The 21,509-nt window shown below is 34.8% G+C and overlaps 8 protein-coding genes and 1 non-coding gene across 25 annotated transcripts; 7 read left to right on the top strand and 2 right to left on the bottom strand.

Annotated features, from left to right (window-relative positions):
* Positions 1-1,300: 1,300 nt before the first annotated feature.
* On the top strand, positions 1,301-2,813 carry C48B4.11 (uncharacterized protein). The gene is made up of 9 exons (NM_066713.2): positions 1,301-1,404; positions 1,455-1,550; positions 1,601-1,736; positions 1,786-1,887; positions 1,936-2,039; positions 2,085-2,183; positions 2,226-2,361; positions 2,420-2,521; positions 2,573-2,813. The coding sequence occupies exons 1-9, from the start codon at positions 1,372-1,374 to the stop codon at positions 2,686-2,688; spliced, it is 924 nt and encodes a 307-aa protein (NP_499114.1). The 5' UTR covers positions 1,301-1,371; the 3' UTR covers positions 2,689-2,813.
* A 92-nt stretch (positions 2,814-2,905) lies between these two features.
* On the top strand, positions 2,906-3,976 carry C48B4.10 (uncharacterized protein). Its single transcript, NM_001382966.2, has 4 exons — positions 2,906-3,091; positions 3,353-3,488; positions 3,535-3,609; positions 3,666-3,976. Exons 1-4 carry the CDS (start codon positions 2,915-2,917, stop codon positions 3,824-3,826), a joined length of 549 nt encoding a protein of 182 aa, NP_001369841.1. The 5' UTR covers positions 2,906-2,914; the 3' UTR covers positions 3,827-3,976.
* A 104-nt stretch (positions 3,977-4,080) lies between these two features.
* Positions 4,081-5,085, top strand: C48B4.9 (uncharacterized protein). The gene is made up of 4 exons (NM_066711.4): positions 4,081-4,265; positions 4,408-4,543; positions 4,590-4,685; positions 4,734-5,085. The coding sequence occupies exons 1-4, from the start codon at positions 4,095-4,097 to the stop codon at positions 4,877-4,879; spliced, it is 549 nt and encodes a 182-aa protein (NP_499112.1). The 5' UTR covers positions 4,081-4,094; the 3' UTR covers positions 4,880-5,085.
* A 1,072-nt stretch (positions 5,086-6,157) lies between these two features.
* C48B4.8 (uncharacterized protein) lies at positions 6,158-7,592 on the top strand (the record flags this gene model as incomplete). Of its 2 annotated transcripts, none has more annotated exons than NM_001268081.2 (6): positions 6,158-6,242; positions 6,295-6,327; positions 6,690-6,785; positions 6,917-7,052; positions 7,098-7,205; positions 7,286-7,592. In NM_001268081.2, 6 exons carry the CDS (start codon positions 6,180-6,182, stop codon positions 7,438-7,440), a joined length of 591 nt encoding a protein of 196 aa, NP_001255010.1. The 2 variants fall into 2 exon arrangements, with proteins under 2 accessions (NP_001255010.1, NP_001367211.1); NM_001379862.1 differs by having other exon boundaries at positions 6,204-6,242; positions 7,286-7,440.
* A 392-nt stretch (positions 7,593-7,984) lies between these two features.
* Positions 7,985-8,747, top strand: C48B4.7 (uncharacterized protein). The gene is made up of 4 exons (NM_001392178.1): positions 7,985-8,165; positions 8,209-8,344; positions 8,394-8,468; positions 8,520-8,747. The coding sequence occupies exons 1-4, from the start codon at positions 7,989-7,991 to the stop codon at positions 8,609-8,611; spliced, it is 480 nt and encodes a 159-aa protein (NP_001379053.1). The 5' UTR covers positions 7,985-7,988; the 3' UTR covers positions 8,612-8,747.
* Positions 8,748-8,852: 105 nt separating this feature from the next.
* C48B4.6 (uncharacterized protein) lies at positions 8,853-9,968 on the top strand. Its single transcript, NM_066708.4, has 4 exons — positions 8,853-9,034; positions 9,404-9,536; positions 9,584-9,664; positions 9,710-9,968. The coding sequence occupies exons 1-4, from the start codon at positions 8,864-8,866 to the stop codon at positions 9,853-9,855; spliced, it is 531 nt and encodes a 176-aa protein (NP_499109.1). The 5' UTR covers positions 8,853-8,863; the 3' UTR covers positions 9,856-9,968.
* Positions 9,962-10,816, bottom strand: ZK1098.11 (Protein NATD1). The gene is made up of 2 exons (NM_001027811.4): positions 10,761-10,816; positions 9,962-10,288 (listed from the first exon to the last, which is right to left on the bottom strand). The coding sequence occupies exons 1-2, from the start codon at positions 10,813-10,815 to the stop codon at positions 10,041-10,043; spliced, it is 303 nt and encodes a 100-aa protein (NP_001022982.1). The 5' UTR covers position 10,816; the 3' UTR covers positions 9,962-10,040.
* unc-16 (JNK-interacting protein) lies at positions 9,966-21,158 on the bottom strand (the record flags this gene model as incomplete). 16 transcript variants are annotated; one of them, NM_171221.7, is made up of 22 exons in its annotated part: positions 9,966-11,406; positions 11,453-11,752; positions 11,803-12,088; positions 12,146-12,294; positions 12,580-12,647; positions 12,698-12,778; positions 12,826-12,973; positions 13,693-13,740; positions 13,791-14,190; positions 14,504-14,834; positions 15,864-15,977; positions 16,031-16,227; positions 16,442-16,695; positions 17,033-17,050; positions 17,734-17,769; positions 17,959-18,002; positions 18,076-18,244; positions 18,729-18,850; positions 19,485-19,665; positions 19,757-20,036; positions 20,617-20,745; positions 20,992-21,158. In NM_171221.7, 21 exons carry the CDS (start codon positions 20,701-20,703, stop codon positions 11,300-11,302), a joined length of 3,420 nt encoding a protein of 1,139 aa, NP_741263.3. The 16 variants fall into 16 exon arrangements, with proteins under 16 accessions (NP_741263.3, NP_001255008.1, NP_001122748.1 ...); NM_001268079.4 differs by lacking the exons at positions 17,033-17,050; positions 17,734-17,769 and adding an exon at positions 17,181-17,279 and having other exon boundaries at positions 10,890-11,406; positions 20,992-21,121; NM_001129276.3 differs by lacking the exons at positions 17,033-17,050; positions 17,734-17,769 and adding an exon at positions 13,235-13,318 and having other exon boundaries at positions 10,902-11,406; positions 20,992-21,121.
* On the top strand, positions 21,076-21,273 carry ZK1098.13. Its single transcript, NR_052619.1, has one exon. It is a non-coding gene; the product is annotated as an Unclassified non-coding RNA ZK1098.13 (non-coding RNA).
* Positions 21,274-21,509: the final 236 nt, after the last annotated feature.

The raw sequence follows: 21,509 nt of genomic DNA, 5'->3' as shown, positions 1-21,509 counted from the left end.
TTATCATCTTTGTCGTTTAGTTTGTTGAAGAAGGAAAAAAGAAGGGCGCGAATTGTTGTAATTTACTGAAAATAAATGAGGAGGATATTGTAATAAAACTATTTCGAACTTGTTGATTACCAAATGAGACTGTTACATGTGTTTTGCCAATTGTGTTTCTTAAAATTTTTCAGGGACTGGAGTTTATAATGTGTTGCGAATATTGAGACTTTCCCTAAAATTCGGAGCAGTCTTTGAAATTTTGTTCAAAACTTTATTGCAATTCGTTTACCCAGACGCGAGATTTCGCGATTAAAAAATACGGTACCCGGTCTCGTCACGAAAAATTATTGTTAGATACAAACGGAGTACTGTAAGTTTTGTGAAATTCTTTTTTTACTTTTTCTCACGATTTGTGGCAATTTATGTGTTTTCAATTGATTTTTTAAAGTCTTATACTAAATAAATATCTTTTCAACTGGAACCGCATTTTTAATAGCTATAATATCTGAATTTATGCGTCTGGCTAACAAAATTCCATTAAAAATATATATTTTAGTCGCTCTTCAATTTTTAATGATGTTTTCTAATTTACATACCGTATATCTTCTATTAGTATGGCCTCCCTATTAGTATTGCCCTTCAAAGACCTTCCGAAAATTAGTATTGCACTCCCTAATAGTCTTGCACCTACTTTTTTTTTGGTGCAAACCCTTTTTACTAATTTTAAGATTTTAATAACATTTTTTGAATATTTTGCAACAATTTATGAGAAAATTTTCATGAGACTGAAGTTATTGTACCTTTTTGTTGCAATTTCAATCAAATTTTCTATATTTCCAAATTAAAGTTGGAGTTTTTTCAAGTAAATACTAGTAAGCCCCAACACAGAAAAATGTTCTGAAAAATAGTATGGCACTCCCTATTAGTCTTGCACTCCCTAATAGTATTGCAAGCGGGAAGACCTTCGAAAAATAGTATTGCAGCCATATTAATAGAAGAAATACGGTATTTAAAAACCGTCTCCAGGCTGTGAACTATGTAAAAGTCTTCTGCTGGTTGACAAATATTTGACAAACTTTAAATGTTTATGAGGGCAATGCACTTTTTTCCTATTCACAGATTTCTAAAGATTCCGGTCGAGACTTATATGGCAACATTGGAAAAATGCAACACTTTTTCTTTTTAAATTGTTTTTATTTCTTTCTAAAAAAAAATTCTACAGTACCTCCCGAAGCAAAATTAAAGGCGCATTGCATACTCCTAAGGTCAGGTCTCGGCACGCGCACTCCTACAGTAACTGGGAAAATTGAACTTTTTCCACTCAATTTTTTATTTTCTACTCGAAATTCATTAAAATCGTCGCGTTTTCAGATTTAATAAGCATAATCAATGTCCAAATATGAATCCGAGTTCTCCTGTCAGGTAAGAACATTTCAAAATCACCAGATTTCTGTTTCAATCGTTATTTTCAGGACAAATTCTCGGTGTTCTATGGCACCGTTGCAACACTTTTCTTCACAGCGATGACTACGCTCACTTGCCCGTTTCAGCAATTATTCATTTTTCTGGTGTGTTTGAGTTTTATTAATTAAATATATTCAAAGATTTTTCATTCCAGGCCTTCTTCGAATTTGCCGTTGTCGCCCTTTACGTCTGTAAAAGCAGATTCTTGCAAGTTCTACACTTTCAATATCAGAGCGTTGCTTACTGTGTGCCCATATTCCTTTTTGTAACCTCAATTTACTATGAGTTCTGTGCGTTTTTATTCTTTAACTTTTTTTCAATAAGTATTGCTTTTTGCAGATCCAAAAGAGACGCATGAATTTTTAGAATCGTTCAATTTCAAAATTGTCAAGGATTTTATCGAAGAAATCCCAATCTTCTTCCCAAGTGCACTGTGGTTTTGTATGATATAATTGCTCATTTTAAGAGAATTTATTTGACGATTTGCAGTATGGACGACACGATTGTTTCACACGCATACAGTTCTCGTTCGTCTGAACACGGAGTACCGATTGGATGACCCGAAATCTCACGATTTAGGACCTATCAGACAGGTTGCAGAATGGTTTTTAAATAAAATTATAATCAAGTATTTTCAGAGCTCTTTCCATTCATCTCTCAACATCGCTGCAATTACCTTCTTCTCAATTTTAGCCTACAGTGGGAACGAAAGCATTGAAAATATTTGTTTCTGGATTGTAAGCATTGCAAACATAACAACAATATCATAGACAATTCAGGCCATTTTCGAACTTATCATGACTGTAACCTACGTTTTCAACAATTCTTGGATTATGATGATCCATTTCGTGGGACAGGCCATTGTTTTCTCCGTGATCTTCTTTCTCCTCTGCTGTCTTTTGGCTTACGAGTATTGTAAGTTGAAAAATTGCATTAATTTAATCCGAAACGTTAAAACTATTTCTAATTTCAGCACCAGTTGCGGCTCTGGAATTCCTCGATTCATACGGACTCGTTCAAGTTAAAAGCTATGTGGTTAGAAGTCCGTTTTTCGTAGCATCAGCTCTCTCGGCAGGTATTTATTAAGTAGTTTTAGTTCTGCTTGAGCAAAAATAACATTTTTCAGTTTGGTTTTCCCGAATGATGGCCACTCACGTGTTTCTTGTGGAAGTGGCAACTGATACCCGAATTCATCGTCACCAGATGTCCAATCACTTCAACAGATTGATTCAGAATATATAGCTCGTTTTTACTATTACAACTTCCCATAACCCCGTAATCCAATTTCATGCATCTGAAAATGTTCTATATCACAATATCCTCTGTAGTTTTTCGTTGTTGGTTTTAAAAACAATTTTACATTTTAATTTCTTCAATGTTTCAATATCACCCTCGAGTTTCATAGCTCTTATATATTATCTGCTTTTTTATTTCATCAATGATTGACAAACAATTATAGGTATTCAAAATGTCGAAGTTCTACGATCCGAGCCAACCAGAGCAGTCCTATGATTCTCCGAAGCTCTTCGGCATCATTCCAATCAAGTTCATCGTCAGTTTCCTTCAACTTGTGTCCATCGTTTCTCAAATCTTATGGCTCTATTCTGAAAATGATAAGATCTACCTCGTCCTTCTCTCTGTCGGAGTAAGTTTCCTTCTTTTTGGTTTGTTTTATCAAAAATATTGAAAAATGAAATCTTACTCACTTGGATTAGCGTATTCAAGGCCGTTGCGTCCTTGCAAAAGCTGATCCACAAATTTGCAAGGTTCCGATAAAAAAATTAAAAGCCGCATTCGTTGAGGTAAATTTTTTTAGAAAAAATCATATTCAAAAAAATATTTTCAAATAATCTAATGAATATATCAATTTAAAAAATTTCAAAAAAAAATACTTAAAACATTTCAGATCGTTCTCAATGTGTTCACTGTCGTCGTGTTCATCAAAGAGCACAAGCTGCTCATGCGTGCTCATTACTACTCTGCATTGATCTTCACCGTCGTTCCGTTCATCTACGCCGTCTACACCTTCATTTCATTCATTGGTATGCTTTTAATTTTCAATGTCAGATTCCTAATAACATTTTTCAGAGTTGTTCTTTGGCGATAAGGATATCACTTTCAATCAATGCTCTCCATTTGCCTACGCCTTCATCTTTTTGTGCAGTGAGTTTCGGAGCTGAATCAGTTTAAATTAATAATAAAAATTCACAATTTTCCAGTCTACATCTTCTACCTGGCTATGTGCCGTGTGCTCATCAAGGCCTCCGAGTTCCAGCCAGACGACATGCCCGACTTGGACACCACACAAGGACTCTTCCACTACAATCGTGATGCTTATGATGGGGGCGAGCGTGCCAAGCTGATGTATGGAGAGGTTTAGGCGATCCCGATTAAGAATTAAAGTTCTGTTACTTTTTTAAATTATTTTTGTTCTAATCTTTTATAATCTCTAAAACCACTCTTATCCTAATTTAATCTTGTTCTGTCTTTTTCTGTTATTTTATTGTTATATTTAATGTAACTGTTTTTTTTTGTTTTTTTTTGTTAGCAACTAAGTTTCGTGTTGTTCAAACGCTTTTCACAATCATACTTTCAATTTATTCTCATTCTAAATTTTCTTGCAATAATCAACAGATTACAGAATAATCATGTCTAACAACTACTCGATTGATCTAAAACAAGGACCATCGCTCCTCTATGTCATTCCCATCAAGCCAGTTGTGCTTGCAGTTCAGCTTGGAGCAATTCTCTTTCAATTCAAATCGATATACGATTTCGAGTACAATTTTGTCGGCGATCTGGTGTTTCGTACTTTCGTGGTTCGTTTTTATAAGGTTTATTTTTTAATTTTGTTTTAGAGTGAAGTAGTGAAACTTAGGTTATTGTTCTATAAGAGAAAATTAAAAAACTTTTAAAAAATTATGTGTTTTGACTTGTTAAAGAATTATTCATACTTTTCAGATCTTCCTCTCTCTGACCTCCTTCACAGCCTTCCTCTTCAATCAAAAGATTTTGATGAAAGCTCATCTGGTGATGGCGATATTCTTGCTGGCTGGCCCCATCGCATGTCTTCAATATCTTGTTTTTGACTTTTATCGTAAGCTTGTTTCTTAATCTCAAAAAGACAATCACAATAATTTCAGGCGCCGAATTTCACGGAGACAATAATCTCAAATGGGACCACACGTCGTCTTTCGAAAACTATTTAATCTTCATTCTGGTCATTCTACTAGCTGTAGGTAGGTCTACAACACGATGTTTTAATTAATATATCTTGAATTTTTCAGCACTTGGCAGCTACACCTGGTTGTGCCACCTGCTAATTGAGGGTCTCGACGAGAAAAATGCTCCCAAAAGAAGACCACAATGCAAAATTTGCTCCAATCATTATGTTGTCCCCGAGAACGAAAAATTGATCTATAACATTGCTTAAACTTAATTTTTTAAAAATCTTTTTTTAGTCTTACAAAGTCCTCTTTTTTATTTATTGTTTTCCAGGTTATCCTTTACCCAATTCAAACGACTTGAAAAGTCTCATTTTATATTATCTCCCGTTTTAGAACACATTTTTCTTGTTATTTGTTTTTTTTAAGTCTGAAACATTCAGATTTGTTCCACAATAAAATATTGTGCTATTTAGATGAGTATTGTATTCTCCACAACGTTGATTATTTTTTCAGAATATAATTATTTTATTTAAATCTTCTTATGATACTTTTCCAAGTTTTCCTCTATTTTTAGTGCTTTCTCATATCAATTGTCTTTTGACTCATTTTACATTTTATAATTATTGGGGCATCTTTTTTGTTTCGACCTTTTCGTCCTTCTGCTGTGTTTCTATCATCATCGCGACTCTTTGCAGGACATGCACTTTTGAGTCGTTTTTGCGTCTCTCTTTTCCGTTCGCATAAGATTTTTATTCTTTCTTCACTTCAATGCGTTCGGGCAAGTATTAAACATATACACCAATTTACAGCTTTTTTACGAGTTCTCTAACGATTTCTAGAACGTTTTTTCAAAAGGATTTGATTAAAATGTTCATATTTAGATTTTAGTGAGTTCCTGGAACAATGTTCGTTTTCGATTTTCCAAAAATTAAAAAGAAAGCGAAAATTTGCCTTTTTTAATGTAAAAAATTTCATATTTTCTCATCAAAATATTTAATGATAAGTTTATAACTAACTGCTCTTTTTGCACAATATTTTCCAATTTTCTAATATTAGATTTTTTCTGTAAAAAATCTAAAAATCTGGGATTTTTTGATGGCACACTTGATTTCAATTCAAAAAAATTAAGTTGCGTATTTTGCTTTCAAATATCCAAACATAATCTAAAATTCAGAAATACCACAAAAAACAAACCTAATAAATTCCAAGACCCCAATTCACATTTCAGTTCAAAACTCCACATGACTACTGTAACTTTTTCAATTTTTGAGCTGGAAACTTCAAAATTTCTGTAATTAAGTTTCCCATCTCTATTTTGCAGTTGTCTTTTTTTATTCAATGAAACCGTTCGAATATTTCAAAAAAAGAATAATCTGTTCCACTTTCTAAATCTCTTCTTCTCACCTTCTTTCTCTATTTTATTGTTTCTTTTTGTAATGTGCTCTCGTTCTTTTTCCCCTTTTCATTTTTTTTTCAATTTCTTTCAGACAACTTTATCAATTTAATATTTCTAAAAATTCCAATCTAAACGTTTCTTACAATTTCTTTCTCTTCCACTTTTCAAAAATGAGAACTGTAAAATTTAAAGGAATGGGCATCCGGCATCTCGATGATGGACGATTTGTAATTGTGAGTTTAACGAATATTTCAGAAATTATTCACCAAAACATCTGATTTTCAGGTTCCGCCGACATTTCTGTGGTGGCCAGCAAAGGTAAATATTTAGTCATATTTTTAATTCACAAATAGAGCACCGAAATTAAATATTAGTTTGAAAATTTCTATATGAAAACGCTATCTATCCAAGAAACATAAATAATATTAAAAAGTTTAGATTTCTATCAATTAAAAAATTTCTAGTTTTACGAAAAAAATGAAAAATTTTGAACCCTTTGAAATTTTTTTTGGTTTTTTTGGTCCCAAAAAATAAATTTTTCGGCAGAATACCAAAAAAGCCTCAGCCCCCCCCCCCTTATAATGATTTAGCAAGGATCTGCCTAACATTATACGGTAAAAAAATTTACAATTTTCAATTATCACTTAATTAATAAATTCCCTATTCAATTGAATTTCCAGCACGTCATTCTGTCCATAATCCTTGCCAATGCCATCATAACTACGTTCTTCCTTCTCCAAGCATCCAATATTCTTGCCTCGATCCTTCTTTGCTCGGTGAGTCACCACTAGTGGAATGGATACAACGGACAAAACTTGAGAATTGTTTCAATTCGAAAATTTTTTAATTTTTGAATTAAAAAATCAACAATTCAGATTTTCAAGACTATTTTATAAAACATTTTCAGATTCTGCTATCAATCGTCTTTGCAATGGGATACATTCGCGAGTCTTTTGCCCTGATCTACATACATTTCATCTACTGTCTCCTCTACATCGTATTTTCTTTTTTATTCATTCCGACTTTCTACTACGATCAGAAAAGTTAATATTTATTTTATTCACACTCACTCACTAATTTTATTTCAGTTTGCACCAATGCAGCCATTTGCAAAACAGTTCAAGAATGGTTGGAGGAACTTGTAACGACCGTCGCCTCTCGTTGGATTTATGCATTCACTGGAACTACTCTAATAAGTAAGTTTGAGAGAAATCAAATTATTTGAACATGAAAATAACTTGAAAATAAAAATAAGTTTAATAATTCTAAATTTCAGCTCATATCATGATGACGCCAGTTTCTTTGCGAATGATGAAGTACTCAGCATCATGTGAAGCTCTTGAAAAAATGATGACAGACGAGGAATATGTGAAGAAAATGAAACGGCTCGCGATAATTCATCCCGAACGTTACCATCCTGCTTCTGTTTGAAATCTCTTTTGTACTATGCCTGTATTGTTTCTGCCGGTTAAATAGGTATATTCAAAGAATCTGTATAATTATTTTTGGTGCTTCCATTCCATCCTGTTTCTTTTCTGTTTTGTATTGGTTTTTAAATAATAAAATATAAAAAATTTTTGCAATCTCAGATTGAAAGTGCGATATTTAAAAAATTTCAATTTTTTCGCCGAAAACACGAAGAAAAACGAAGAAACCAGCTAAAAATAAAAATCTTCAATCTTTATCGTTACTGTAGAAATTAAAGGAACACAAGCCAAATAATCGGCCGGGTCTCGAAGCGAGAATCCTTAAAGGCGCACGACGATTCTCATTTTTTGGTTTTGAAGAGACAAAATGTTTGTTTTCGTTTTGGGAAAAACATTTACCGTTTTAGGTCAAACATATTGTTTTCTTTATTTTTAATTCCAAATTCAACGGATTTCAGTTCGTTGTTAAGATTTTTTTCTGAATAATTTCGAACTTCCATTAAATTTCGATTTTATTTATATGAATTAATTCAGTTTTCATGTTTTTCAGAAATGACACATTTCGAGACGCGTCCTCTCTGCAGCTTGAACTCTCCATTGCTCTGTGGATTCTTCCCGATCAAGCTCGCGGTTCTTCTCGTCCAGCTTATTGCTATCGTGATCCAATTTTGCATGCTCTACTATAATGGAAATCAGGAAGAAATCGTTTTCGTTGCGATGGTTCTCTTGGTAAAAATTATTGTTTAATTTCTTAATTTAAATTAATCTTCAGCTCGTCTTTACTATCTCTTCCTTTGTTGCATTCCTTGGCGAATATGGGACCATGATGGCCATCCATTACTATGTCTCATGCATTTTGCTCATCTGGCCGGCTGTCGTTTTCATCATGAAGCTCATCAGTCTCTGTAGTAAGTTTTCAAAAACTTTATTCAAAATCCTAAATTCGTGGCCTTTCAGACAAACTGTTCATCGAAGAAAATGCCACTTCACGCGATGCGAAAGATTTCATGAAGATCACCGCAATTTTGTTTGGTAAATAAGAATTTAAAATGCAGTAATTGAAAACAAAATGTATCGTTTCAGCCGTCATTTTCTACATCTGGATGTGCCTCCAACTCATCAGAGTCGCAAAGTCGAGATTGATTCTTCCCCGCTTCACTATCAGATCAAACTGAAGCTGTCACTTGTTTAAATCACCTATTTTATACTTTGTCTATCTTTATATTAAACTGTTAATCCATCCTCACTATATTAATTTACCTTTAAGGTCTGCATACTGTTTCTTGTTTTGTTGATAAAGCGATAAAAAATAATTGTTCACATTTTCCACTTTCCATAAGATTACTGTATTCTTAAATACTTTCAAACTCATATTAACTGCGAACTGAATATGTTTTTATAATTATTATTTCATCTAGGTTGGTATAATGTCGAAAACCGCCGCTCTCACCGATATTGAAAAGTCAAAGGCGACGATTTCCTTCTGGAAATTCATAGCCATGTTCATTCAAGCTCTTTTTCTCATCGGACTTGTTGAAGATCTCTGCTATTACCATATGTTCTATAGCAGACAATATTTCTTCCTCGAAATCCTCGTGGTTAGTCAAGAATTGCGATTTTGTGTTCCACACCTTGCCTAGACAATGTTGTGTTAATATGTAACATGTATATACACCTGATTTATCTGAAAATAAAATTCTTTCAGACTGAAACGTTGAAGAAAGTTTTCAAAAATGACCTGAAAATTGCCAATTGTCAAGCAAATGTCAGGCTGTTTTGAGTACGTTCCTGATATTTTTAGCCTAAAAGAATTTTATGTTCAATTAAATTAAGTGGTTTTCTACATTTTAGCACAAATTTTCAGGGAAAAAAGTTGGGCCAACATGGTGCAATTTAACAGGCGTGAAGTTTCTTTTTCTAGAGTTGTCGTAAACAATAGATTCAAGCTTCATTGTTCATTCTTTCAGACAATTCACACCGGATTTTCGTTCATCGTGTTCCTCATTGAGCACAAGCCTCTCATCATGCTCCATGTCGGTTACATGACTCTTCTGACCATCATTCCGATTGCTTATATGGTCATGCAGGGTGTTGAGTTTGGTAAGAAGCTTATTAATACGAATTTCTTCAAAATGCTCCAATTTCAGGAATCCTCATCTTCGATGACTATCACATTCTCGTTTTCCGCGATTTTCATAAGTTTGGATGTTCCATCATGTTCTCCCTATGTAAGAGTTTGTTATTCAGTAATTCATGAGAATATTAATTTTCAGACTACATTGGATACATTGTCGTGTGCTTCCTGTTCATCGAAGCTCTCGAAAAGAAACCAGTTCTCCCACAGGTTTATTCGATCAAGCCAAAGCTTGTTGCCGCGGTTAATCCATCGAATAATTGCAATGTTTACCCAATGCTCTGAGCCCCTAGTGCCACAATTTGTTACCTTGTTTTTTTGTTCTCTCGTTGTTCATCCCGAAGAGCTCTAGCTCAACTGCTTGTTTTGTTGTTTTATTAAAAAACTTGTTCTCAAAATAACTTTATTAATTACAACCCTTACAATACAGGCACAAATCTTCACAATCGAAACATTTAAAATTCGAATATTCACAGCTTGTGGCGAATATCGAGTTGCTTCTCCTCTTCAGTTGCACTACTTCCATCAAGATATTTTGCTACGTACCAGCAGGTTGGCTGGACGAGATACTTGTTGTCGGCGGCGTATTTGAGTCCTTCCTTGACGAGAATTTTGGCGACTCCCTTTCCTTGTTGGTCTTCTGGGGTTACGGTATGTTGAAAATCGAGCACGCGATTTGGAAGCTCTGCGTATTCCAGATAGGCTTTCGAGCCGGTATCTAAAAGAAATTAACAAATTTGAAAAGGGATCACAATTTTCAGCATAAAAACTTTTTACAGATGGGTTTTTCGAACAGTTATAACCCAGGCGTGAAATTTTGCGATTTTTGCACCAGAAATACGGTGCCTGGTCTTGTGACGACAAATTTTTGTTAAATGCAAAAAGGTGTGCGCCTTTAAAGAGTACTGTAGTTCTTAATTATGGTTGCAGTGTAATTTTTCATAGTTTTTCTATAAAAAAATACATCATAAAAAATCGAATATAACTATAACAACACAATTTAAACAAATCTAGAGAAAAATTGGAAATTTAAGAAAATTCCGCGTAAACGAGGGTTTGAAATTACAGTACCTTTTAAAGGCGCACACCTTTTTGAATTTAACAAAAAAATTGTCCTTGCGAGACCTGGTACCGTATTTTTTGGACAATTTGTCGCGCCTGGGAAAATTCATAATTCTCAAAAAACTTACTGAATTTAATGAAAAACTCCATAGCTTTTTTGCAGTGTTCGACACGGAACGCCATTCTAAATTGATTTTTTCTGTTTAAAATCTACTTTTTTCAAGAGTAGAAATATTTGCAGTCTGATTGAATACGGTACTCTCAGGCAATATTAGTTCTTGAGGCGACTTTCATTCAAATTTTTGTAAAAGTAATGAAAAATAAAGAAAAAAAATTCGACAAGACAAAAGCACGAATATTCACAGAAAAAGTTTGGAAAAAGAGACTAGAATGCGTTAGAAGTGGGAGGGTGAGGGATGACAAGAGAGGAGACGGAGGGAGCAACCGAATATTAGACATTTCGTAGGAAAATGTACAATTTACATGAATTTTGGATGCATTAAAACTTTTAATTGAATTGAATTCTAGACAGGGAAAGTGGTGAGAAAAAGCCTTTTGGAAAAAGAAATCGAATCAAAATGCAAAATGAAGAAGAACGAATGGTTATGCAAAGCATTGAGGTTGAAGAAAAAAGAAGAAAAGAGATCGCATTGAAAAGCGAAATGAATTATTTTGAGAGGATCGGAAGTTCTGCATCGACTTCCCAGATAATCAAATGTGACATATCACGTGGCCGAATTGATTGCCCTGTCAGCTCCGGTTCGTTTTCTTCACCTGAAATTGTATACATTTCTAACAGTCCGTATAACTATTTTATTACCTATCCTAAAGTCAATATATCCATCTCCACCAGACATGATCAACATTCGACGTAGAGTCACTTCTGCCGACTCATCTTCTCCGTTCTTCGATGCTCCAGGTACTCCAAGGAAGAACTTGACACTGTCTTTATGACCATGGAATGATAATTGAGCATGTGCCAGGTTGCAGTACGGAATGAAATCATCATTTGTTTTTTCGTCGTTAGTGGCGTTTTCTGAAGTTGCTCCATAAACTCTGACGAGTCCACCTGGTCCCGCAGGACGTTTTGAATCTTTTGTTTCGATCTTCTTTTCGAGTTCTGGAAAAGTAAACTGGTTGGCATAAGATTAGGGAAATTTAATCACTCACGTCCAGAAAATGGCACAGAAATGATAACACCAGTTCCAGTTCCAATCCAAAGTCTTCGATTTGAGACAAGAAGCGCCGTTGTTCGCATGTATGAGAAATCAAGTTTAGATGTCCCAAGCATTTTTGTCACATATGGTTCTATATCAACATCTTGAAGGTGTTCATATGTATGTGCATGATAGAGTCGGAGAGTTGAATCGAGACGAATCGACAACCATACTCCGGCTCCAACCCATTGCATGTTACGGACTTGACTGTCTTTTCGTGGATGAGCAGCGAATACTTTCTGGAAATTTAAATTTTAGGAACGGAATTGAGGGATATACTTCTCGAAGAAACGCACCACGATTTGGAGACTTTCAGCGTCAAGAACAACTACACAATTCTTGTAGGTCGCCCAAATGTTTGTAGAGACAAGGCACAAGGATCGGACTGATGACGTGGCACTTCCAACACGTAGAGAATGATATCCTTCGTCGGACCATTCACCGTCTGAATTTTAATTAAATATTATCATCGATTCATTCATTTTATTATGAACAGGGTTGTGGATTTTTTTGGTTTTGTTTTTTTGGAAATTAGACGAAAAATTGGGTTTTAGTTTTATTTTGACACATACATTGAGAGATTTTTGTATTTTGCAAATGTTCTTTAGAAAAATATGCGTTTTATAATTTTTTTTTTTCAAAAACTATCTATCCTTATATTTTGAATAGTACTTACGTCTTGAGCTTAAAATTTTTTCTCAATTTTTTGCACAAAATGTATAGAACCTACGTTTATTTCTATGGAATATGGCAATTGTTCCATTGGCAAGAGCAGCAAAGATACGGCTTTTATAGTGTCTGTAACAATTTTTATTTTGAAATGGGTATCACAATTTGAATAGACGTACACAATACTGAGAACTGCATCAGGCATTTTGATACGGCGGAGGCATTGCTTCCAGGCAGTCACAGCGGAGTGGATGTAGATGCTGAAAAATTCGACTTTTATCAAAGGTAACATAGTTTTAATACATACTATTGATTCTGTCCACCCATCCAAACTGTTGGAAGTGCTCCACTCATCTGTCCAGAAACTCCATCATACTTGCTCATTGCATCACGAATGTGTGGTGGAAGAGCTGCACGACCACCCGGGCGGTTTGCAGGTGGAGGTAATGGATCTTCTGAAAAAATTTGAATTGAGTTATAAGAGACAGAACCGATTGAGCATATAGAAGTGCAGAAGCAGAAACTGAATCATTTAAAATCAGTTTTTTAAAAGAAAATTGGACAGTTATGGAAATTTGAATTAAATTGAAAGTTTGTGGATGAAAATCATAAAACTAAGAATTATACGACTAGAACCAAATAGTGAGATTTTTCGTTTGTAAAGAAACTTAAAAAACGACACAACACCAATTTGAAACCATGTCTCTGCGGATCACCTTTTTTCAATTTCTCCAGTGGAATCAATTTTGGCGTCTCATCCGGCACAACATTTTCCGAAACTCGCGAGAGTTTAGTTTTAGCTAAAAAATTTATTGCTAATAAATTTCCGAAATTTTTCAAATTTCAGCTCAATGAAAAACGTGTTTTATTAGCCAGGCGCGAAATTTTGCGATTTTTGGTCTATACGGTATCCGGTCTCGACGCTACAATTTTTTCGGCGTGTGGCTTTAAAGAGTACTGTAATATAAAAGTTTCATTGATGTGGAATTTTCATCGATTTCTCATAGTTTATCTCACGATTTGTTAATTTACAGTACTCTTTAAAGGTGCACATCCGTTTGCATATAACGAAAATTGTCGTGTCGAGACCGATTTTTGGACAAAAAAAAAGGAAAAATCTCGCGTCCGGGTGGTTTTAATATTTGATCTATAGAAATTTTTCAAACATTTTTACCTTTAACAGGCGCAGACGAATCGACAGGTGCCACCTCACTGATACTAACTGAAATAGGATTTTACAGTGAAAACATATTTTTGATAAAATTCTCTCACAATCTCTTGTCCGTTTCGGACTTGGTTTCATATCGTTAGAGCAGTACGTGGGCACACCATCCTCTGAATCTTCCATTTTACGAAGTTCAACCCATTCACACGCTCCAAGATCAGTTCCATCTAGACCTTCAGGAAGATCTTTGATTTTTCCACCTCCGGAAAGATACTTTTTCGACTGTTCTTCATTCATTTCGGGTTCTCCTTCCATAACTCCAGAAACTGCTTGAATACAAAGAAGATGACTGTCACACGCTGGGAACGTCTCGATTATATTATTCGGATTGTTTGCATCGAGAACAGCGATTAGACTTTTTCCTTGATTTGAGCTAACAACCCAGACAAGAGATGATGATTGCCATTCGTCAAGTTCACTTTCACGTGCATCAAGATTTCGTGCTCTCTGAAATAATTTGAATTTTTTTTAAAGTCTGGACATTCGTTTTTGTAGGAATACTGTATAATTAAGTTTCTGTTAAAATATGGTTTTAGCTTTTGAAGAGTTATGGAGTAGGGGTTCGTGCGGGGTTACTGTAGTAGTACTGTAGAGGTACTGTAGGATTACTGTAGATTTGGAAAAAAAAGACCTTTCGTCTTCTGAAGGGATATTGGTTTAAGTTTGGTGGAAGGATATGGTGTGGGTTACTGTAGAATTAATCTAGGTTACTATAGGACTACTGTAATATATAAATTTTTAAATAATCAACAAGACTCACCTTAATTTCATCTTCTAACTCCGGTCTATGATTAGAAGTCTTCGTCTTTTTCATCGAAGCCGGAGCGAAATAAATCGGATCTCCAACAATCCATTGCCCTCTTTCATCTCTTCCACCTCTCAGAACAACTCCAGTGGCACACCATATTTTCAAAGATGGTTCGTTATCGAGAAGTGGACGACAACAGACAGGAATCGGAACAGATGATACTTCAGCTTCAACATTCGGAAGTGACCATCCATATGCTTCAATTCGACCATCTTCCTTTTTCACATGTTCACGTACCAATTTGTACTGCTCTCTTCTCTCGGCAGCACGTCTCTCCGAAATCCTGAAATACTTTTCTCGATTGATAAATCGATCGAACAATAAAATCAAAAATTCTTTATCATCCAACTATGAAAGATTCATTTGGATATTTACAACACATCACAACACAATATAAATGGATTGGGAAAAGGCATGCATTATGAGAATGAATGGGAAAGTTAAACCCGTGGAAACATTTTACAAGCAATTAAATAGAAAATAAGAACTAAAAACGAAGATAATAAATTCTAGAGAATTTCATAAGATTCTGGAGTTGCGTCAACTTAGGGAATTGTTTTCAGAATTAGTTGAAAGTCAGCAAAATTCTATTATGGGGGCGTAAAAAATGTATTTTGAAATCTACATGAAAACGCGTTCCACGGTCAATTTAAAACGCTCCGCCTCCGAACCATGGGTCTCATTGGGTTTTTGACGACAATTTCGCCAATTTTCAAGGATTTCCAACTTTTTGTAATATTATTTTTGTACATGTTTATGAATTTTATTTCACCAATTTTTAGATATTCAAAAATCATGAAAAACAACGAAAACATTATTTTTAAAAAGTCGGAAATGCTCGATAATTGGAAAATCTAGTTAAAAAAGTCACCTAATGAGACCCATTAATTATGGGCGGAGCGTTTCTAATGACCATGGAGCGCGTTTCCACACCGATTTCCAAAGGCTCTTTTTCTACGTACCCATAATAAATATTATTTTGTAACGCAACTTAAAAAGGTTAGTTTCAAAAAAAGATCAAACCAAGTCTCTGGGAAAATGCGGGTGCATAAAATGATCGGATTCCAAATGTTTGTTGATTTTATGTATAGTTAAAGCTGTTTATAAGTGCGTTCATTATGAATCTAGGTGTTGAGTGAGTGCAATTATAAGTTCTATTTAGAGAGAGATAGAGAGTTCAACAGATTGGTCTTCGAAGCATCACAGGATGAGAGGGTGTTACCGGGAGAGATGAATCCTAGAAAAAAGAAAAAACAACACCATTCATACTACGTGCCCAACAAAAAATAATCTCTACTCTTCAACAACTAACATGTCTGGGTCGATATACTCCACAGAGCGAGTCATCTTGCCGCGCGATGAGCTTGCACGATTTCCCCGCGACGATGCGGGTGGGGTCACTGAATCACCCAGGAGACTTGAGAAACTGTAAAAAGAGAAAAGGATCAAGAAGCACGAATCGGCGATAAATTAGCTAACAATTCCCAAATTCCGCCAGATTTCTTCTGATTCACATTCTGCTGCTGTTGTTGCATCTTCTTTGCTCGTTGCATTTCAGTCCACTTGATAGACTCTTCGAGTTCCATAAGCTTTTCTTTGTATGCATTTCGATCCATAAGAACACGCTGCATTTCTGAACGAGTGAATCGTTTTCGCATTGCCATTGGAACATCATCCTGAAAGCATTTTTTAAAAAATTCAGAAACAATCAAAAATCCCACTTTTAAAAAGAGATTTGTTCAAATGAATTGTGGATAAACTTTAAAAAATTAGATTTTTCAATCTTCCTCGATTTTTTGATTTTTAGTGGTATTTTGGAATCTAGGGCACTCTTTTTGGAATTTTTGAAGCAAAATATATTTTTTACTTCTAAATTTTAAAAAATCAAACCTCTTCTTGTTCATTTTCCTTCTCCATAAGCTTCTGCTTGAGCGTCTTAATCTCCTCCTCATGCTTCGTAATTTGCTCCTGCATCTTCTCACTGACCATTTGTCGGCTCAGATTCTCATCTCTCAGAATCATATTCTCACTGTTCAGCTCATCGACTTGATTTATAAGATCGTTCTTGACAATGTTCAACGCGTTTTTCATATCGAGAAGCTCGGAATTCTCCTTGATCAGGTTCTCGACTTCACGGCCCATTCCTTAAAGAATAAAAGTTGAAAAATCGTGTTGGAAAGTCATTCGATAACACAGGGTAAGCGCTTGCATGAAAATCTTCGAGTTTAAATATATACTAATTAATAAATTTAATAAATATTCTGAATTAATAGCGAGGAAGATTCTCATAAACTATCAATTGCATGCTGTTTTTTAATGTCTCTGTGATGAAACGGAATAAATTTCGGAAAAAATAGTGACGAAACCAATTGAGTGAAACATAAATATATGTGAGTTTAATTTTAATTTCAATTTTAAACTTTTTAATATAAAACAAGTGCTTCAAAACACAATCACGACATTGTTTTTGCTTTAACTTACCAATGAACGTGTCGTTAACTGTAAAAATAGAGAATGTTAAATCAAAAAAAGAGAGAGAGATGGAGATATATATAGAATCGATTATGCAAAACTCAAAAAAAAATGGCCAGCGCTCATGCACATGCTCCAAACTACGTGTGTTCCCTACCCAAACTTCCATCGTCCGAAGTGTCATCATCGTCGAGCATTTCATTTGGTCGATGTCTTCGTGGTATTAATCCAAGACCATTCCAATCCGATTCGTCATCTGACAAAACACAAAAGGCACATCAAGTAAATACAATACAACATCTAGTTTTTAGGTTGAAACCAAAATTTTGAGGGAATAGCGACTAAGTTGATAGACATTCAGAAATTTCAAAAATCACGCCACGCCCAAGGTCCGACATCTACCGGGTTCCGCCTCTCACGCTAGCAGTGAGCTCAGATAAGATGAGAGGCAAAACCATTTTATGGGTGTGACCTAATTTTTAAATATTGTGTGTACACACTTACTGTGTCTTTAGAGGGTACCGAGATTTTGAAAAAGCTTTCACGTGTTTTCTCTACAACATAATCTATATAAAAGGTGCACGGGGAAAGTGAAAAAATGCATGCATTGTAGACTTCAGTGTGGTGAAATACCGGACAAAAGCTGGCCGAAAGCAAGCAAGAACAAGGACCACAAGGACCAATACAACATTGAAAACTTAAAAATTTACCCGCTGAGGCGAACTCTGCTGGATCCACTAGATTTCCTGTCAAATTATGTGTGGATAATCGATAAATTGTCAAAAATGAAAAAAAGTCCCCGTGTTTGTGTGATTTGAAGAAGAAATTAGGTTAGTGTGAAAAAAAATGAAACGACACACTCTAATTAGTGATGGACAATAGATAAATTAGACGATTTCACTTGATTTTTAATTATTAAATACAAAAAAACCAACCTGTGAGATCAGCACCGAGCAAATCGTTATTTTCCTTGGGATCTCTGAAAAATTGGAATAGATTTCAAAACTCTTATATAAATTCCTAATAAAATTTTAAAATCATAATTAACTTACACAGAAGTTGTCTCGTCAGCTTCTTCCTCTTCTGATTGTTTCGGTGAAGCAGCTTCTCGTTTAGGAGTCGGCTCTTTGGTTGTAATTGGTGAAGTCAACGCATCAGCAGATGATTGTGGAATATCCCTGGGTGATGGTTCGATATCTGATGAGAATTCGTCTTGCCAGTCTGGAAAATTAGTATTTTAAGATTTAAAAGAATGAGGGTTGCAATTTCCATTGAGAAAAGGTGCGGAGCGGGTTTTTTTTCACTTTTCAACAGGAAACATCGTACGGAATACAATTAAAAATGGTTTTTTAATGGGAAATTTAAAATTTCTTTCCAACTGAACTGGTTTATTTAAGCCAAAAAGGTCTAAAAATTGAGCAATAAACCAATGCAGTTGGAAAATAAGTGAATTTACAGAAAAAAATCCGTTGGAAATTTCCTGTTAAAAAAAGTTTTAAAAAAACGCGCGGCGGTTGCGAAAACCCGTGCCGCACCTTTGCAGCATGGAAATCGGAAGAAAACTGGCATACCAATAAAGGTTAGTTGAGGATTCGAGTTCATGTTAGTTAAAAATTATCGGAAATAAATAAATAAACTAAATTTTGCGATATATAGAATTTTTTGTATTTTTACATATTTGTGAAGGGTCGCGTAAAAAACTCACCTTCGTTTGTGATGTGATTTGCAAGATTAACATCCATCGTGGTTGATTGTGTCATATGAGCAGAAATAAGATCAGATACTCCACGAATTGATGATGCATCCACAGAAGCAGCCATGCCCATTCTGTAATTTAAATAATATCTTTTAAAAATTAAAATTTTGATTTTAGGGGACCGAACCAAGTTATTAAAGGTGGAAGAAGTGTTTGCCTAACAAAATTCTTTTTGGAAAATGATAAAATTGGGAATTTTGCTTTAAATTGTATATCGTAATGAGCGAATTTATACAATTTTTTTAAACAATAAATATAATTGAAGCATTTTCAAAGATCTATATCGTTTGCGGGAATTTAACAACAAATATCGCATTTTTTGCAAAATTGGAGAAAACATAAAAATTTAGAAAATTTTTTTAAACAGTAATTATGATCTCTTTTCTGACATTTAGAGCAGTGATAAAAAATTTGGAAAATCAAGAAAATAAAATAAATTCAAAAAAATTGGTGATTTTTATTTCTTCATGCGCTTCAAAATTTGGAGTGAAGTGGAGGATAACCAAATCGAAAAAAAATCAAAAATTTGAAAAATAAAAAAACCTTCCCGAAAAATAACAAAAATTCCAGACACAAAACTCACAATGACAAATTACTTTGATCACCACTCTTATGTAAGCGATGTGATATTGGAAACCAACTACAAACAACGACACAACAGTCAAATATTAATCACTTTTTTAAATTTAATTAAATTAAACTTACTTGTTTCGAAGTTGCATATTTGGCAATGGCATATTCTGCATTAATTCGAATTTTTCACTTCCCATTAGATATTTTGTACGTTCCATGTGATCTACATGGGTTCGTAATAGAGTATTATATCGTTCGTGGAGACGATCGAATTCGAGCTTTTGTTCCACTTCACGTTCTTCCAGACGACTGGCTGAAAAATAATACTTTTTTTAAAAATTTATCCAAGAAAAACACAAGAGTTAATAATTGAGGTGACAATTAACTAACTGTAACAAACTAACCGTGATCAGTGGCATTTTTGGCTTTCAACTCGAGCATCCTCATTATTGATTCAAGTGACTCTATCTTTTTGTCCAACTCTTTATTCTGACCAATCAACGTGTCTTCTATTTCAATATATTTCTGTTCTGTCTGCTTTCGAAGTGCTTTTTCACGTTCATATTGTGTCTGAAGCTGTTCATTGTCCTCTTTGAGCATTTCAAGTTCTGCAGTCTGCTCGTCACGTTCCAAATAGGCAAGATCCAATGCTTCGAGCACATTTACAACCAATGGCATCAGAGTCTGAAAATGTTTAGTTTATTGAATGATAATAGAGAAAGAGAGAAGAAAATTAGCATAAATTTACCTGCTGACTGGTTTAACATACTGAATTTAGTATTGAAGTAGAGTAAAAACATAGAATTTCAATTTCTGATCAAAAAATGGTCTAAAAAGTCCGAATTTCGTAAAAATATCATTTAAAAGTTCTTCAATTAATTATGACGATTCTATGTTTTGAAAAATATTTAACTATGAGCTAAAATCTACAATTTTGCATATTTTTCCGTGCCACAGCGGTCGGAAATTTATTTTCATTCGATTTTCGCTTATTTTGTCGTTTATCTCGTGTTACTTCGTTGAGTTTGGTACATTTGAAGCGATAGGCAACTAAAAATAAGCAAGATCGAAATGATGCTCAATAAAAATTCATTTCCGGCCGTTGCGACACGGAAAAGTTGGCAAAATTGAAGATTTCAGAAGAAAGAAAGCGTTTTTTTTTTCAAAACCATCAGTCTTATTATGAAATCCGGTTGTTTTGGGACATTTTTTGCGAAAACAGCCATTTAAATAAATTTTAAAGTAAAATTCCGAAAAAACTCACTTTCACGCCATCTTCTCCGTGAACTTTTATCATTGTTTCCAACTCTCGATAAATTGCCGAAGCCATTGTCTGCACTTTATCCGACATTGTTCGATGCTCATCTGGTGAGCCGGGGCCGCCGTACACAATCTGAGATAACATTTCTCCCATCAATATCGAATGCAGCATAAAAAAATCCTCCTATTACCCGTCCCAACTGTTTTGTTGTGTCTAGCGACAATCAATAATGAAGAGAGAAGTGCGGAAGAGAAACATAACGGTATTTACTGGCCGAGGAATAGTAGTAGGGGGCGACGATAAGAGAACCGAGATAACTATCGGGAGACGCTGCTGCTGCCACTCGGTTGCAACAATGGTTCATTTGCCACCACTTACCTCAGACGGTGTGCTGCTCGTAATTGAGTCTGCCATCTCATTCACCGGTGACAAATTGCAAGCCATTTTTTCAGTCGTTCTGTCGATTATTGGTCCATGTGAGAGCAAGTTGACGAGACAATTCTACAAATTATGTTGCTTTTGTGCTTTGCAATGAAAAAAGCTATGTAAATAAAGTGCCACTCCTTCGCCGCGGCGACAGAAAATCAATAAAAGAAGGCTGGGCGCATGTGTGAATCTCGTGGATGAGAGAATACGGTAATTGGCGGAAGAGGAGCGTTTTGTGCGTCACGCACTACACGCATGTCGAGTGGGTTTTGCCGTTTTGCGCTTCAGAATTTATTTTTCTATTGAATTCAGAATAAAAACACTTCATTAGAAGTTTTGCATGAATAGAATTTCAATTTGCGCCGCTATTACGAATTTTTATATAAACTCTATCAAAATTATGTGTTTCTTAGGCTATTTTTGCGTCAAAACCACGAATTTAGTGTGACAACATGTGTTAAAACAATGAA

The sequence above is a fragment of the Caenorhabditis elegans genome, chromosome III (assembly GCF_000002985.6).
Source record: "Caenorhabditis elegans chromosome III".
In the NCBI taxonomy this organism is placed as follows: Eukaryota; Metazoa; Nematoda; class Chromadorea; order Rhabditida; family Rhabditidae; genus Caenorhabditis; species Caenorhabditis elegans.
Note: the sequence above shows the minus strand (reverse complement) of the source record. Positions and strands in the feature narration are given on the sequence as shown.

Excerpts from the sequence above, each read along its gene's own strand:
- C48B4.11 (NM_066713.2), top strand. The coding sequence starts at position 1,372 with ATGTCCAAATATGAATCCGAGTTCTCCTGTCAG. Across the intron at positions 1,405-1,454 it reads AATCCGAGTTCTCCTGTCAG|GACAAATTCTCGGTGTTCTA; the intron begins GTAAGAACATTT and ends CGTTATTTTCAG. Across the intron at positions 1,551-1,600 it reads AGCAATTATTCATTTTTCTG|GCCTTCTTCGAATTTGCCGT; the intron begins GTGTGTTTGAGT and ends TTTTCATTCCAG.
- C48B4.10 (NM_001382966.2), top strand. The coding sequence starts at position 2,915 with ATGTCGAAGTTCTACGATCCGAGCCAACCAGAGCAGTCCTATGATTCT. Across the intron at positions 3,489-3,534 it reads CACCTTCATTTCATTCATTG|AGTTGTTCTTTGGCGATAAG; the intron begins GTATGCTTTTAA and ends AACATTTTTCAG. Across the intron at positions 3,610-3,665 it reads CGCCTTCATCTTTTTGTGCA|TCTACATCTTCTACCTGGCT; the intron begins GTGAGTTTCGGA and ends ACAATTTTCCAG.
- C48B4.9 (NM_066711.4), top strand. The coding sequence starts at position 4,095 with ATGTCTAACAACTACTCGATTGATCTAAAACAAGGACCATCGCTCCTC. Across the intron at positions 4,544-4,589 it reads TCTTGTTTTTGACTTTTATC|GCGCCGAATTTCACGGAGAC; the intron begins GTAAGCTTGTTT and ends CAATAATTTCAG. Across the intron at positions 4,686-4,733 it reads GGTCATTCTACTAGCTGTAG|CACTTGGCAGCTACACCTGG; the intron begins GTAGGTCTACAA and ends TGAATTTTTCAG.
- C48B4.7 (NM_001392178.1), top strand. The coding sequence starts at position 7,989 with ATGACACATTTCGAGACGCGTCCTCTCTGCAGCTTGAACTCTCCATTG. Across the intron at positions 8,166-8,208 it reads TCGTTGCGATGGTTCTCTTG|CTCGTCTTTACTATCTCTTC; the intron begins GTAAAAATTATT and ends ATTAATCTTCAG. Across the intron at positions 8,345-8,393 it reads GAAGCTCATCAGTCTCTGTA|ACAAACTGTTCATCGAAGAA; the intron begins GTAAGTTTTCAA and ends GTGGCCTTTCAG.
- C48B4.6 (NM_066708.4), top strand. The coding sequence starts at position 8,864 with ATGTCGAAAACCGCCGCTCTCACCGATATTGAAAAGTCAAAGGCGACG. Across the intron at positions 9,537-9,583 it reads CATGCAGGGTGTTGAGTTTG|GAATCCTCATCTTCGATGAC; the intron begins GTAAGAAGCTTA and ends CTCCAATTTCAG. Across the intron at positions 9,665-9,709 it reads TTCCATCATGTTCTCCCTAT|ACTACATTGGATACATTGTC; the intron begins GTAAGAGTTTGT and ends ATTAATTTTCAG.
- ZK1098.11 (NM_001027811.4), bottom strand. The coding sequence starts at position 10,815 with ATGGCGTTCCGTGTCGAACACTGCAAAAAAGCTATGGAGTTTTTCATT. Across the intron at positions 10,289-10,760 it reads GGAGTTTTTCATTAAATTCA|ATACCGGCTCGAAAGCCTAT; the intron begins GTAAGTTTTTTG and ends AATTTCTTTTAG.